Source organism: Danio rerio, chromosome 3, assembly GCF_049306965.1.
Source record: "Danio rerio strain Tuebingen ecotype United States chromosome 3, GRCz12tu, whole genome shotgun sequence".
Taxonomy (NCBI): Eukaryota; Metazoa; Chordata; class Actinopteri; order Cypriniformes; family Danionidae; genus Danio; species Danio rerio.
This window is the reverse complement of record NC_133178.1, coordinates 7,987,501-7,999,233: the sequence shown is the minus strand read 5'-3', so window position 1 is coordinate 7,999,233 and position 11,733 is coordinate 7,987,501. Positions and strand designations below refer to the sequence as shown.

At 35.1% G+C, this 11,733-nt stretch overlaps 1 protein-coding gene across 1 annotated transcript in view; it reads right to left on the bottom strand.

Moving 5' to 3' along the window:
* Nucleotides 1-1,284: 1,284 nt before the first annotated feature.
* Nucleotides 1,285-11,733, bottom strand: part of tmem100a (transmembrane protein 100a) — an 11,215-nt gene continuing 766 nt past the window's right edge. The window contains exon 2 of the mRNA XM_002666996.8: nucleotides 1,285-2,675. Within this exon, the coding sequence (XP_002667042.1) occupies nucleotides 2,166-2,615 (450 nt within the window). The 5' untranslated portion in view covers nucleotides 2,616-2,675 and the 3' untranslated portion in view covers nucleotides 1,285-2,165. The remainder of the gene's footprint in view (nucleotides 2,676-11,733) is intronic.

The following is an 11,733-nucleotide window of genomic DNA, read 5'->3' as shown; positions in this document are numbered from 1 at the left end:
ATCTAGGCACAAAGTCTAAAGCGCATTGCGCAAAAGCATTAAGGGCAAGTCCGAATGCACTTTTGCTATTTTAAGGAGGGGAAAATATGCATGGTCTAACAGGGTCGAGCTTATTCTTTTAATGAGTAATAGGTGTGTTTTAAGAATAAAAAAATCAGAGTCTTATCTCCCATTCCCTTTAAGAGTCAGCTGCATCATGCCATGGAGCATTTGCTATTTATATGGTGTAATTTGTAAGTGGAAAAACTAAATGGAAAAACTGAACGCTTCACTGGTGAGAAAATAGTTAAACTGACCATCTGCAGCGCGTGGATAAAGAACGAGCCTCCTCCAATCGCCCTTTACTTTCACTTTCTCTTGCTCTCTTTTGTGGATAAGGATGTTTTATGCACCTACATTCATTAGCCTACATGTTTAATTTAGTTTGTTAAGCGCAAAGATTTGTTTCAAAACTATTTCTAAATTCAGTTCTAATTTCCAGCAAACGACTAAATGAACAATAATAACGAAGTTTGTTAAAAAAAACTGAGTTATATTCAAACACACATGCTGTGTGCCATATGGTCTAAAACCTGACAGTTGGCCAAATCTAAGCTTGTTTTTAATAAAACAAATATAAACATGCCTATAAGAAACCACACTAACAATAATATTAATAATAACATTATACAAAAGCAAACTGTCATGAACAAACTAAAAAAGCCCCCCGAGATGAAGAAGGTATGAAGGCAGTAGTTTTTATATTTATGTAGAAAGTAATAATTTAAAAAAATTATTTAAATCCTTTAATTCTTTTACATTCGTAAAGTTATTTGTGTATTGATGTACATCCTGTGTGTATTAAGCAACGTGTAAGCGAGGCACAGAAGTTTTACAAGCGAGTTATTCAAAACTATCAACGCATTAACATTGCGCTTTAACACACCTCTATTTCAGACTGAAACACCTATGAGTCAACAAAGTGGTGCAAATGGATTTGCTATTCAAACAACGTGAGGGGAAAATTAAGGTTGCGTTGGTCTGAAAATAGCAACAGGTCAGGGCAAACACGTCTTGCGCCTTATTGCACTGGGTGTATGATGCTTTTGTGCCATGCGCTTCAGACTTGGTGCTAAAATAGAGATCATTGTTTTTATTTAAGCATTAATTTCCTTAATATTTATAAATCCATATTAATTTGAAAAATCAACTCATTTTGAAGTAATTTAATTAAATTAATTAAATTAATTATTTAATTTAATTATTTTAAATCATATAAATTTAAATATATTCTGTATATTTTTTCTAGCATCATTGACAGATGATTTTTGCGTTTGTTTATGCATGATCTCTCTTAATTGCAAACATTTTATATATTTTCTTTCTCTATTAACACATGTTTTTATTTTAAAATCAAATTTTTTTCAGACTGCTTTGATTTTCTTTTAGAAATAATTGTATAAATGTATTTCTTTCTTGTGTTAAAGACAACCACGTGTTGTTTTAAAATATGTTTAGATTATTTTCTGACCTCATTACTAGATATTTTCTTTTCTGACTTGTCTGAGTTCACTCAAGGATTATTAAAGCGTTTTATTGTTTCAAAATATAGATTTAAAGGGATAGTTCACCCAAAAAAGAACAAAAATGAATTCTCTTCAAGGTGTTCTTTTATGAGTTTAAGTTTAGGACAGGATTTAGTTTGACTTTTAAAGAGGATAATCTGAAAAAAGCTAGAAAAACCAGTAACATTGACTTCCATAGTAGGACGAACAAATTCACTGGAGGTCAGTGCCATTCTTTTGTGTTCAACAAAAGAAAAACAAACTTAAACAAGTCCAAATGATGATAGATTTTTCGGTGTTTTGTGTGAAACCATCCCTTTACTCCCTTGAGCACTTTTATTTCCCAAATAAATGTACCCAAATGTAAAAATCTTTAGATGTGGGCAATGAAAAACAGAACAGAAACACAAGTGCTTATTTTTTGTTGCAGTGCAGCTGTTCTCCACATCTGGACTCATGCAGCTGCAAGCCCGTCTCCACTATCAGCTCCAATCGCAAACTGGTCAAATACCGTCATTCGGTTTTCTCCGAAAGCACTTGCTTTGTCTGACCACTGCACACTGCCTCAAATGTAATCCCTTATCCATTGTAAGTTTTTTGGGGGTTAGTGCTGGTGCAGAATCAGGCAAAGATGCTCCTCTGGTGTGCCATCAGTGCGGTCTGACTCTCTCGTCTTCTCTCTTTCTTTCTCTCCATCCGCACCTTCCAGCATACCGCACTCAACGCCAGCAGAACCAGCCCAGCCGACAGCAGCACCAGTCCGAAGTACGATATGGTGGATCCATGTGAATTAAAGGTGTACGCGACCACGGTCACAACGATGCCGGCGATCAGGACCACCACGCCGAATGGGACAGTGCAGCGGTAGCAGGACAGCTCCGCGCCGCCGGTGGCCGCCGTTAGCTGCACCTCGTTGACCAGAGGAATGATGACGGCCGGGGCTTGGGCTTGAGGCTCGTTGTTGTTGGTTTTCTCAGCCAGGATTCGCTCGGGAGCTCCAGGGATGGTCATGGTGTCTTTCAGGAGCTCGGTGGGCATCGCAGGGTCAAGGGGCAGAGTGTTTTGAGGCATCAGCCGCAGTCGGAGCCGTCTCTAATGTGAGCCCTTTTTGTTTTCTCACCTCTGCCACACCTGCAGGAAACACAAGGCAAGCTTATTTACAAAAAAAAATCTGAAAAAAAAAAAAACAGTTCACACCTGAGGCCTGTTTGGTAAAAAGAGTTGAACAAACTCTGGATTGGAGAGTGAGAATTGGGTTGACAAATCCAAAGACATGCTAACTGAGTAAAGATCAGGTTGTAAGTTGTAACTCACACATGAGTGCAAGAAACAGCCAATCACAGGACATATGAGTGCAGAAAACAGCCAATCACATGGTACATGAGTGCAGAAAACAGCCAATCACAGACACATGAGTGCAGAAAACAGCCAATCACAGGACACATGAGTGCAGAAAATAGCCAATCACATGACACATGAGTGCAGAAAATAGCCAATCACAGGACACATGAGTGCAGAAAATAGCCAATCACAGGACACATGAGTGCAGAAAACAGCCAGTCACAGGACACATGAGTGCAGAAAACAGCCAATCACAGACACATTAGTGCAGAAAACAGCCAATCACAGCCAATCACAGGACACATGAGTGCAGAAAACAGCCAATCACAGACACATTAGTGCAGAAAACAGCCAATCACAGGACACATGAGTGCAGAAAATAGCCAATCACATGACACATTAGTGCAGAAAACAGCCAATCACATGACACATGAGTGCAGAAAACAGCCAATCACAGACACATGAGTGCAGATAACAGCCAATCACAGGACACATGAGTGCAGAAAACAGCCAATCACAGGACACATGAGTGCAGAAAACAGCCAATCACAGCCAATCACAGGACACATGAGTGCAGAAAACAACCAATCACAGACACATTAGTGCAGAAAACAGCCAATCACAGCCAATCACAGGACACATGAGTGCAGAAAACAGCCAATCACAGGACACATGAGTGCAGAAAATAGCCAATCACATGACACATGAGTGCAGAAAACAGCCAATCACATGACACATGAGTGTACCGATCAGCCAATCACGGCACATGAGTGCAGTAAACGACCAATCACATGGCACGAATATAGCCAATAGACAAACGCATGACATAACACAACACGATTGTATCTAACAGCCAATCACAAGACATATCAGTGTATCAATCAGCCAATTACAACACGAGTGCAGTAAACAATCAGTCACATGACACATGAGTATAGCAAATAGCCAATCACACAACACAACACGATTGTAGCTACAGGCAAAAACAAGATCAGTGCAGCTAACTTGCGCATGGAAAAGATTCAATTTATGAATAACCTGCTGCTATAGTTAATTCAGTGTGTGTGCATATTAGCCTCGGTGTTTAAGCTTAGAACTTTAAACTAGAGCACAAAAGGCAAAATCTTTAGTTGCAGCAGTTTCGTTCTGTGCAACGTTAAGAAGCCTTTACGATTAAGTTTCCAAATGTTTTCGGCTGCTTGTGCCACTCACTCGCTTAATGTCAGGTGACTCACGCTCTGCGCAGCTTTCAACTGCAGCTCGTGCTGTACTGAACAGACAAATGTCACGTCATAACTATTGCGGCCGTTTTTTGACTGAACTAAATTTATTCTTGTTGTTTTGATCATCCTATTTTGGAGAGCTGGAAGAAATTGTCTCAATTATTTACATAAATTATTTATAATTTCGGAGATTCAGCGTGTCGGCGGCCATCTGCTCGTCATACTGAGCAGAGCAAAGATAGTTGCACCACAAGATGCCCACAAAGATCGCATCGAAAGTCCTTAGGGGAGAAAAACGCAGCGTAAATTTCAAACTACAGCTGATCAAGTCGATCTTTTTATTTATGTTGTAGTGCTGACTACCATAGTAATTTAGTGTTTGCTTTGCTTTGGCTTTCTTTGGAATTAATTATTGTGATCTCCTGATTGCAACAGAAATACGGAGAAATCTCTGTAGAATGATGGCATTTCATGCCGCTCAGCCTTATAATCTTAAAATGTGAGCAAAATAACCTGTTTTATAATCACTTTAGACATTACACTAGAGAATCATTCAGATACTAGCACTAAAGTGACGTTTGTGAATTAGCAACTGTTTCTGCTGTTCTGACCGCCATCACACTGCTCATATAACATAATAGTTTTAGTAACTCATTTCTAATAACGGATTTATTTGATCTTTGCCATGATGACAGAAAATAATATATGACTTGATATTTTTCAAAACACTTCTATACAGCTTAAAGAGACATTTAAAGGCTGAACTAGGTTAGTTAGGTTAACTAGGCAGGTAAGGATAGACTACCAAAAAAAATTTGCTAAAAGGGGGCTAATAATTTCGACCTTAAAATGAAAAATTTAAAACTGCTTTTATTATAGATGAAATAAAACAAATGAGACTTTCTCCAAAGGAAAAAATATTAAAATATTATCAGACATACTGCAAAAAGTTCCTTGCTCTGTTAAACGTCATTTGGGAAATATTTAAAAAGAAAAAAAAATAAATAAGGTAGGGGCTAATAATTCTGACTTATTATATACATATATATATATATATATATATATATATATATATATATATATATATATATATATATATATATAGGGCTGGGCGATTTTTTCAGATTAATTCGAATTTACGTTTTAAGACAATTTTTTTTTCAAATTAAATCAAGATATCACGATTTTTTTTTTTTAATAAAAATATTAGATACATCGTAATTGCACCAATGCGCTTTGGTTCACTCTCGGTATGAAGCAGGTCGCACACCAGAGGCGCCGCTCGACGATGCGCCGTGCAGTTCATATTTCAGCAGCAGTACTTTCATGTCAAATATCATGCGAATGTGCACGTCTGGTGTGTGATACTTTAAATTGTCATGTGCGTGCTGTGTCGCGGCGCTTCTGGTGTGCGACCTGCTTAACTGTCTGTCTGGTTTTCAATCAAGGTAGTGACGAACTGAACACAGAGACTAGACAGCCTAACCCAATGCATGAAGTTGTAGACATGCATCGCAGAGCTGGTGCAAATACAACAAATACAAGCATTTAAGTGTCTTCAGTTGTGTATTTTTCTTTTGTTAATACCCTTTCATCAAACGCGCTGTGGTCGCATAATACAGAGAGTGGTGCAAAGCGCATCAAATGATCGGTATTTAAAAGGGGGAAACAAGAAAAATAGAATAAATGAATAATTTTATATTAGACACACATCTGGTGCTTGTATTTGCTCTTGCTGTACTCCACAATTTCACGCATTGGGTTAAATTAGGCTTTACAGTTTCCATGTTCAGTCCTTTACTTCCACTGTATCTAAGGCAGCAGCATTACAACCTGTCATCCAAGTCAACGCCGAGCTGACAGCCAGTCTTTCCTAGGCTCAGCAAAACTTGCAAAAAAATACCTCTGTATTCCTGCAACTGCAGTATTAACACAAATGTTTTTTATTCAAATCTTCTGCCACGATTTTTCGTGAACTTGTTTTACATTTATTTACACCTTGTTGACCAATTTATGTATGGCATGGCCATTAAAATACAATGTTCCTTAACCAGATGGTTTTTCAAGTTACTTACAAAGAGATGAGGGTTGTAATGAAGAGTGTTGTAATGTTAAAAGTTGACTAGTTACACGATAAAAAAAAAAATCGAAATCGAAATCGAGAATCGGTTAAACTTTATAAAAAACCTAGATAGATTTTTTTTTTTTGCCAAATCGCCCAGCCCTATATATATATATATATATATGTGTGTGTGTGTGTGTGTTTGTGTGTTTGTGTGTGTGTGTGTGTGTGTGTGTTTGTGTGTGTGTGTGTGTGTGTGTGTGTGTGCGCGCGTGTATACCACATACAGTTGTAGTCAGAATTATTAGCCCCTTTTGAATTTTTTTCTTCTTTTTAAAATATTTTCCAAATGATGTTTAAAAGAGCAAGGAGATTTTCCCACTATGTCTGATATTATTTTTTTTCTGGAAAAATTCTTATTTATTTTATTTTAGCTTGAATAAAAGCAGTTTTTAATTTTTTAAACACCATTTGAGGGACAAAATTATTAGCCCCTTTAAGCAAAATTTTTCCTCGATAATCTAACAAGCAAACCATCAATATACAATAACTTGCCTAATTACCTAATTTAAGTTAACCTAATTTATAAGCCTATATAAACCTAATTTAAGCCTTTATATGTCACTTTAAGTTGTATAGAAGTGTCTTGAAAAATATCATTATATAAAATATTATTTACTGTCATCATGGCAAAGATAAAATAAATCAATAATTAGAAATGAGTTATTAAAACGATTATGTTTAGAAATGTGCTGAAAAAATCTTCTCTCCATTAAACAGAAATTGGGTAAAAAATAAACAAGCGGTCTAGTAATTCAGAGGGGCTAATAATTCTGACTTCAACTGTATGCAATGTATATGTTAAAACATACGCCCTACAAGCAAAAAAACAAAAAAAAAAGGCAATACTCAAATTAGTTTTACAAAGCATATAGCACCTTTCAAACATACAGACCCGGAAAATTACCGGCAATTTTCCGGAAAGGTTGTATGTGTGAACAGGCCCTTTTTGAAAATACCTGTAAATTCATTCTGGCTATTTTCCGGAAAGAGAAGTTGTAACATTACCGGTAATTTGCCGGAATGCTGCGCTGTGTGAATGCAGAAGGAAGATTGCCGGAAAGAGCGCGTGCACGTCTAGAACGTGCTGACGTGAGACACCTGCTTTAGCCAATCCGAACAGTCAGACGCATTCACGTGCGCACGGTTTATGAAAATAAAAGCCTTCGAATATTTTTCCAGACACCTTTAGCTGCTAGATGTTAGTCAAATAATGTTTCTATGTTCCTTCTTAATGCCAACTGTGTAAATAATTATCGATAGAATGTTTATGATAATCCGCTGTTTGTTTACCTTCAAGCTTTGTGTGCGCCTATGAGCGCCCATAGCGCCAGCACACACACATATCATGAACATCTCGACATGCGAAAGTGTTTTTCTATGTTTTCATTGGAGTTGTACTCAATACTGATCCATCCAAAGAGTTTGTAATGTAGTCAAATGTTTACAAACACAAGTGCAGCCGTTTAGAGGTCATTTCTGGTTAATTATGTCAGAATGTACCGGCATTTTGCGATGAATATGTGAATGCTCTTTTCCGGAAAAATTCCGTAACGTCCTCGCCTGTGTGAACAGCACTTTTTTGAATTTACTGGTAAAGTCGTTCTGGAAATTTTCCGGATATTTACCGGTATCACTGTGGGAAAGGGGCTAAAGACACAAGTATATATAATACAAATAAAAGTGATCATTTACAGACTTAAAATGCTAGATTTTCCCAAGTGTTGTATAACTGAGTATTGAAACGTTTTATAATATTTCCAATGGTATTTTTCTCATGGAGAAAGTCTTCTTTTAGTTATTGTTAAAGAATGTAAAAAACCACAACAATCAAAATGAAAAGATAAACAAAATAACTTGAATGAAAATGTGGGATCAAAATGCCTTCTAGTTGGTAGGACTCTCTGTGTGGTTGCCATGGAGTTGCAAAGCCATGCCTCGCATGTTCTGCATGTTCCTGCTCCAGCACATGTCTTTTATAGCGTCCCCTGATTGCTGTTGTATTTCAGCTTGCCTCTAAGATGTTTTGAGCGATTTATATGTGTTGCTAGGCTGGTCGCTAGGGCGTTTGTTTATTTATGGGATGCAGAACCAGTGACATACTGCAGTTTAATAATATAGCGATCTAAACAAACGTTTCGAGCGAGAGTAACGATGATGTGAGCGGTAAACACGAGGACTTCAGTGTTGTTTTGGTTGTGAAATGGGAAGAGCCCCTCAGATCCACTCGCCGACCGCAGACCAATGACGCAGACAGAGCTGCCACATTCCCTGGAGAGCTCAGCATATGACATTACAGACCGGCCCATGAAACACGAGCGGCGTATAAATTATCAGTCATTTCTCAAGGGGCTCTTTCTTAAGAGGGTCAGCAGAACTTGCAAACGCCCTGTGACACTTCTCTCCGACCGTTACGCATTACATTCTGCCCCCATAAAGAGTTTATATGTATTTTTACCATTAGAAAATGTACAATGGTTTACAGCTTTATAGTTTCTATTCTACACTGAGCATGCGCTGTTCAGAAATGTGCCAGTGTTTTGTGTTTTTCACACACACATATTTATATATGTGTATATACACAGTTGAAGTCTGAATTATTGTTTTATTATTTTTTTCAACACATTTCTAAACATAATAGTTTGCATAACCCATCTCTAATAACTGATTTATTTTATCTTTGCCATGATGACAGCACATACTATTTGACTAGATATTTTCAACACACTTTTATACAGCTTTAAGAGACTTTTAAAGGCTTAACTAGGTTAATTAGACATGTTAGAGTTATTAGGCAGGTCATTGTATAACGATGGTTTGTTCTGTAGACTGTCTAAACAAATATTGCTTAGGGGGGCTAAAAATATTGATCTTAAAATTGTCTAAAAAAAATGTAAAACTGCTTTTATTCTAGCCGAAATTAAACAAATAAGACTTTCTCCAGAAGAAAAAATATTATAGGAAATACTGTTAAAATGTCATTGCTCTGTTAGACATTGTTTAGCCTAAAAATTTCTATATTTAATTCAATTACTATTAAAGTCAAAATTATTAGCCCCCCTTTTACTTTTTTATTTTTTAAATATTTCCCAAACGATGTTTAACAGAGCAAGGAAATTTTCACAGTATGTCTGATAAACTGTTTTCTTCAGGTAAAAGTCTTATTTGTTTTATTTCGGCTAGAATAAAAGTAGTTTTTAATTTTTAATAAACACAATTTTAAGGTCCAAATTATTAGCCCCTTTAAGTTATATTTTTCCGACCGTCTACAGAACAAACCATCATTATAAAAGAGAAAATAAATCAGTTATTACAAATGAGTTAAAAAAAAAACTATTATGTTTAGGAATGTGTTGAAAAAAATCTTCACTGCGTTAAACAGAAATTGGGGAAAAAATAATTTAGGCGGCCTAATAATTCTGGCTTTAACTGTACATCTAATTTATTAATCAAACTTGTTGTTATGTTTTCAGTGTTTTGATTGATATCGAGTTTTTCTTAATGACATTTATCATATTAAATAAATGGGGGGGTGGTAAAATGTATATTGAAGTTATTTATTATTTTAATTATTAATATAATTTAGGATACAGATCAGAGCAAATTATTTCTTAACTCGTAAAGGGCAGACCCCCCCCCCATCAATTTATTACTGGGGTCAGACCCCCCTGAAACTTCCACCCTGGTTTCTACTATCATACATTTTTAGATGTGGAAAGATTTGGTTCCTCTGTGTCTTTATAGATAAATTGGTAACACTTTATTTTGATGGTCCATTTGAGTATTAGTAGACTGTCTGCTTACTATCTGTTGATACTGCTCCTTCAGCAGACATTTAACTAACTATAAGAAACTTTGCAAGTACATGTCAACTTACTCTAACTCCAACCTAACAGTCTATATATAATCTAATGTGAAATAGTTAGCATGTAGATGCAATGCAACTCAAACTCAACGAACAGACCATCAAAATAAATTGTGACCAGTAAATGTGTTGTAGTTTTAAATGAGTTTTTGTTAGTTTTTTACTTTGTATTGTACTTTTATGAACCTTCCATATGGGTAGACAAGTTAAAGTACAATCAGTAAATTAAATTATATTAAATATACTGTAAGAGTAAAATGTCGTCAATGTTTTTGAAACTGACGAAGAGGGCTTAAAATGTATTGAAAGAAACTTAAAAATGAGAATTGCATTTAACTCCATGATTTCTGTATGTACTCTGAAGGAGCATTATTTTCAAAATAACATTATTTTGAGAGTTGTTTTGAAGTTGAAAACTTGTTTATAGCTAAATTTCATAAAAGCAGACTGTGTCTGAAGTCTAATAGGCAAAATATGATGAGTTTAGATGCAAAAAACCTTTAAGTGTCATCTGAAAATTTCATATAAACTTATTTTTCTTTGGCTGTTGTGTGTCGTTTCAGTAATTTTACTCTTAGTGCAAAGAATAGAATATTTTCATTGCCTTTAAAGTTAAATAACTAAACATAAACATAGGAGGCTGAGAAAAACACAAATTTTTGAGGAAAACTTTAGATGGCACATAGAGGTTTTTGCATCTGAACTCTTCATATGATAATCGGTATAATGTTTATGCACTGATTATGTTCAGTATTTCATTGCTTTACATTTACATTACTGCAGGAGTGAATTAAAATGTCCAAATCTATGACTTCAAATTAAATTTACTATCAACAGTTTTGTATAGTACACATGTTTCAGTATTTATTAATTTGCTTACTTTGTTAAATTAAGCAGAATGTTTCTCACACTCATATTCATACAGAATTCATCATTTACATCATATTAAATGGACAGTTGAAGTCAGAATTATTAGCCCCCCTTTGATTTTTTTTTCTTCTATTTTAAAAAATTTCCCAAATGATGTTTAACAGAGCAAGGAAATTTTCACAGTATGTCTGGTAATATTTTTTCTTCTGGAGAAAGTCTTATTTGTTTTATTTTGGCTAAAATAAAAGCAGTTTTAAATTTTTTAATAAACAATTTATGGACAATATTATTAGCCCCTTTAAGCTATATTTTTTCGATAGTCTACAGAATAAACCATCGTTATACAATAACTTGCCAAATTAACCGAACCTAAAAAAATAAATAAATAAATAATCAGTTATTAGAGATGAGTTATTAAAACTATTATGTTTAGAAATGTGTTAATAAATTTTCTCTCTTTTAAACAGAAATTGGGGGAAAAAATAAGGAGGGGGGCTAATAATTATGACTTCAGCTGTAAATATAGTGCTTCAAGTGCTGTTGATTTTATCTATATCTATAAAATAAGACTATATATATAAAGTGCTTATAGTGCTGTCGAATGTTTAAGTGCGATTAATCATCCAGAAATAAAAGAGTTCGTATTTCCATAATATTTGCACACTCGATCTGTATAGATGTTTTGTATGTGTGTGTGTGTGTGTGTATATATATATATATATATATATATATATATATATATATATATATATATATATATATATATAT